The 4,262-nt window shown below is 36.1% G+C and overlaps 1 protein-coding gene across 1 annotated transcript in view; it reads right to left on the bottom strand.

Moving 5' to 3' along the window:
• The window catches only part of LOC104493513, a 6,575-nt gene extending 2,565 nt beyond the window's left edge, over window positions 1-4,010 (bottom strand). Inside the window, exons 1-4 of the mRNA XM_010136210.1 lie at window positions 3,946-4,010; window positions 2,795-2,962; window positions 195-318; window positions 39-113 (exon numbers count right to left, since the gene is read on the bottom strand). Of these exons, the coding sequence (XP_010134512.1) occupies window positions 39-113; window positions 195-318; window positions 2,795-2,962; window positions 3,946-4,010 (432 nt within the window). The remainder of the gene's footprint in view (window positions 1-38; window positions 114-194; window positions 319-2,794; window positions 2,963-3,945) is intronic.
• Window positions 4,011-4,262: the final 252 nt, after the last annotated feature.

Here is a 4,262-nt window from a genome sequence, read left to right as displayed (position 1 = left end):
GCGGCGGGTGCGAGCTGCACGTAGTATCCGCACTGCACCGGCTGGTCCAGCTCCAGCAGTGCGATGTCGTTGCTCTCCGTCAGGTTGCTGTAGTGCTCGTGGACCAGCAGCCGCTTTTGTGACACACCTGGGTCTCAGGGACTGGCTGCATCAAGCCGGTGGCCCCGATGACCACACGCCATATGCTGATGTACCTGCAAGGAGAAGATGCAGAGAGTGCTCCGGGAGAGCGCAGCCCCGTGCCGCAGCCCAGCAGCCCAGCAGCTGTCGACTCTCTGCTTCGCCAGGGCGAGAGGAAAGCAGCGCTGCGGAGGCAGACTATGTGAGTTAATAACTATCCAATTTTTGTAATTACAAAAACTTCCATATTTAAGAATACAGTAATTTCCCTTTCCAGAGTGGAAAAAAAGCGTTTACTCAGTAACCACAAGCCTTCTAATATCTTTGGATTTTAAAAGAACTACACCATCAAGGTAGTTTTTCAGTTTCCTACTCCATGAAGTTACTTCAATTTCTGAAAAATTCTAGGAACAGATTTTTGAAAATAACTCTTTATATTTGAACAATGGTATGCCTATGTTTTTCTGAAAAAGTATGTTCCTGGAAAAGACTTGTGCGTTTTCAAGAAGTAGCACGCAAATTAAAGCTACATATACTTAAACAAATTTTTCTTAAGCATCTACCTCAAGAAATTGTTAAACGTGCTTCATTAACTCTATAGAAGTAATCACAAGGTTTAAGTATGCCATTAGAATTTTTTTTTCTGTGTACGGTGTTGTAAGTGTACACTTTATGTTCGGGAAAAATTTTTTTCAATATATTGAATAAAATATTGCAAATAATTTTGTATTATTGCAAATAATTTTACTCTCATACATGTAGGACAGGAAAATATTTCACTATAAATGATTAAGCCTGTGCTTCCATATGCTTTTATTTAAAGTCTAAAAGCTTCTTTTCATGAGCTGCTGTGCTTCATAAATTTAGATAACAAATCTACATTGTATATTTTTGTTTTTCTTCAACACAGCACATGGCTCACACTTGGAGAACTAGAGCATAACAAAACAGCCTTCAGTATACAGAGACACAAGGTACAGTACAAGGTACACTAATATACCAGAGACACAAGGTACATCATGTCAACCTCTTTTTTTCAAAAAACTTTCTACAGAGACATAACCTTTCCAATAGAGGACAGCATTCAAGAAGTCAACAAAATGGAAGAACAAAACTTTCTACGCCCATTTATATATCCGTTGAAAGGAAAAAGAGGTGTAAACACATTATAGATGAATTTATAGGTGAGTTTTGTCTAAACTCTCCCACATTTAATGGAAAACATATTCTGGAACTCAGAAATACATGCACAAGCTGTTATACAGACAGACCCTTTAGCTAATCCCTCGGCAATTCTTGTTTCTATTACTCCTTCCTTCTTCCCTTTGATGTTGATATGTTAGTTTTAATTCTTAGACTTACTATCCAAGATGCTTGATTTCAAATGGCAAAGCACTTGAGTGACAATTCTAATCATACCCAAGAATAAAGGTGGATTACCTATCCTCCAGAACAAGTAATTTACACTTATATAATGAAGACATTCAGCCTTTCACCTACTTGCATGTACATTGGCTGTGAGAGAGGAACACTTATTCTTTAACAATTTCAGTAATAAAGCATGAGTACAAGATCATTACCCTATCAGTAAGAATAAAAATATATATAAAGATAAAGACGACCACAGAAAAACAGAAAGTAAGGAGCTAGTAATTAGAGGAAGGTCAAAAGGGTAGAAATGAGCATAGTTCTATTGTTTATATCTGGTTTACCTTGCTTATCTTTTTTACTTTCCCCTCCCAACAAGCTGGTACACTACACCATTTAGCTTGATGTATGTATATATTTTGAAAATACAGATAGCATAGATTTGTGTAGTTTAAGAGATTCTATGAAGCTTAGAGTGTAAAGGGATTCTTTTCTTGGTTTTCTGTTTTCTACTTTTGGTTTGGTTTTGGTTTTTTGGTTCCCCAAAGCTTAGGGGAAATTCAGTATTAGCTGACAAGTAATTCTAGCAATGTCTTTCAATATACTTCAGGAATAAAATGCTCCTATCTTTTCCTTTCTTTCCATATTTTTTAGTGTCTTCTTTGAAAATTTTGTCTGAATTTTCTGCTTTTAATGTATGGCTTATGTGTTAGAGTCAACATCATTTTTTGGTACCATACTCTTTCTTCAAGAAACATCTTTGCACCAAAGTTTTCCACATACATCATTGATTTCAATGAAATTCTGTTTTTCAGACCAAGAATTCTGTGGTCTGTAGGAAGTTTCTTTCCAGCAGTGTCATTGAGATCAGTCATTTATTTAAACACAGTCAAAGTAGGAGCTTCAAAAGAATTATCTGTAGGCATTCGGCTACTAACCTAGGAATGCAAATCCTCTTCTGGGAAATGGAGACATAAATTTCAGACTCTTGTCTAAACCAGACAGAGAAAGAACTTAGTTGAGGTCTGCTATATTCCAGAGACATACCATAACTTAGAGGTAGTAATTATATTAAATGGAGGTATTTCTCTCCTGTTTTCCACAGATTCAATGCAAAAATCTTGGTCTTTTGCTCTGATGGGAAAGGATAAAAATGCTTAAGTCTCCATAGCTTTCCCTCCAAGCTCTATGAGTTCTAACTATCTACTCATATGGCACTCTATCTTCTTTAGAAGGAATGCAAAAGCACAGAAAGGTTATGGCTCCTTTGCCATAAGCCTTAAGGATGGAGAAGGACGTTCTATACCGGCAGTCCTTGCTCTGACAGTGTAATAGTTTCATTTCTTTGCTAGGAAGCTTTTTTGTCTGCTGACAAAGCACCAGCAGTGAATGCGTCTGCCTGACAGCTATAGTTTGGTCTGTAAACGAACAGCATTTTCCAGCTACATCTAACTTTTCACAGGAATTTGTATACCTAAGGGAAAATAAGTTCATATGCACAAATAATAATTTAGATTTGATTATAGGTGACATATTCTAATATCTCTATAAAAGAATAACAAAACAGGAATAAATCTCATAGACAAGAGCTATGACTTGGTAACAATAACTACTATGACATTCAGAACTGGAATACTCATGCCTCACTACGAGTAGAATGAGGAGTATTTATACCTCACAATAGAGAAAGTAACACTGAAATGGTAGTCACAGCTCATAGAAGTGACTGTCATCAGACTTTTTTTAAGTAAACACAGCTTCCCATAGCTTTTAGTTTACATTTTAACAGAAATTTATTCAAAATTCATGAGCTGCTAGTTAGACCATTTTTGAGATCTCTAGCTGGATCATAGTAACCTTTTATTCCCTTTTTTGCATGACTATCAAAAATTTTTCTAACATCTTTAACTATTTGAATTCAGTTCAGAAGAATGCAGCAGGACTTCATCAAATTGTGAATTTATGCACATTTTTATTGTAAGACAAGTACATCCTCAAGTAGTTTTCTCCCCAAAGGATTTGCAGTCCTTGTACATTTCAGAGGCACTTGACAATTTTGCAAGAATTTATAAAAATTCTCTCAGGAAAATATAAAACAATAATGATGCTTCATAGCAATCTGGGTGAATTTGTTATAGTTGACTTCAATTAAATATAATTAAAATTATTTATTATTTATTTTCCCAAGGTAAATTCAACAGCAACAACTATGTAGGAGAATTTGACAGATTCTGGGAAAGGTAACACTAAAGATCTACAATCCCACTCTCCTCTGGGGTTGATACGCCCAGCCACAGCAAAGCCCCATCAGGCACTGCAGATATTTAAAGAACTTCAGAGCACTGAATTTGCACAAATAAAATGTTTATGGACTTATTTTTAATGTTATAACTTCCTTATCACCAAAGTATTTGCTGTATCAATTTGTAATCTTAAATCAGGGTATTTATTCATTACCAAAAAGTTTTTGCAGCATTCACTGGCCCAGTCTTCTCAAGGTAAAATGCTATTATGTTATTCATGCGCTATCTCCCCTTCATAAATTCCCTTCACCTGGGGAGGTTCTGTCAATAGGCACAATTTGCCAGTTGAATAGATTCATTCTCAAGAGAGAAATTAATGACCCCTCCACTTGCTTTGTTTCTCCATTTCTGTAAGTACAGCAAAGAATGACATTGAATTTATTTCACTAAATGCAGTTGGTCAATCATGTCTCAGACACTGAGATGCTGACCAAAGGTTTGGCTGCTAGTGAACCTGAAATGTTGGTAACA

Source organism: Buceros rhinoceros, unplaced genomic scaffold (genome assembly GCF_000710305.1).
Source record: "Buceros rhinoceros silvestris isolate BGI_N320 unplaced genomic scaffold, ASM71030v1 scaffold235, whole genome shotgun sequence".
Lineage (NCBI taxonomy): Eukaryota > Metazoa > Chordata > Aves > Bucerotiformes > Bucerotidae > Buceros > Buceros rhinoceros.
This window is presented reverse-complemented; position numbering and strand designations above follow the sequence as displayed.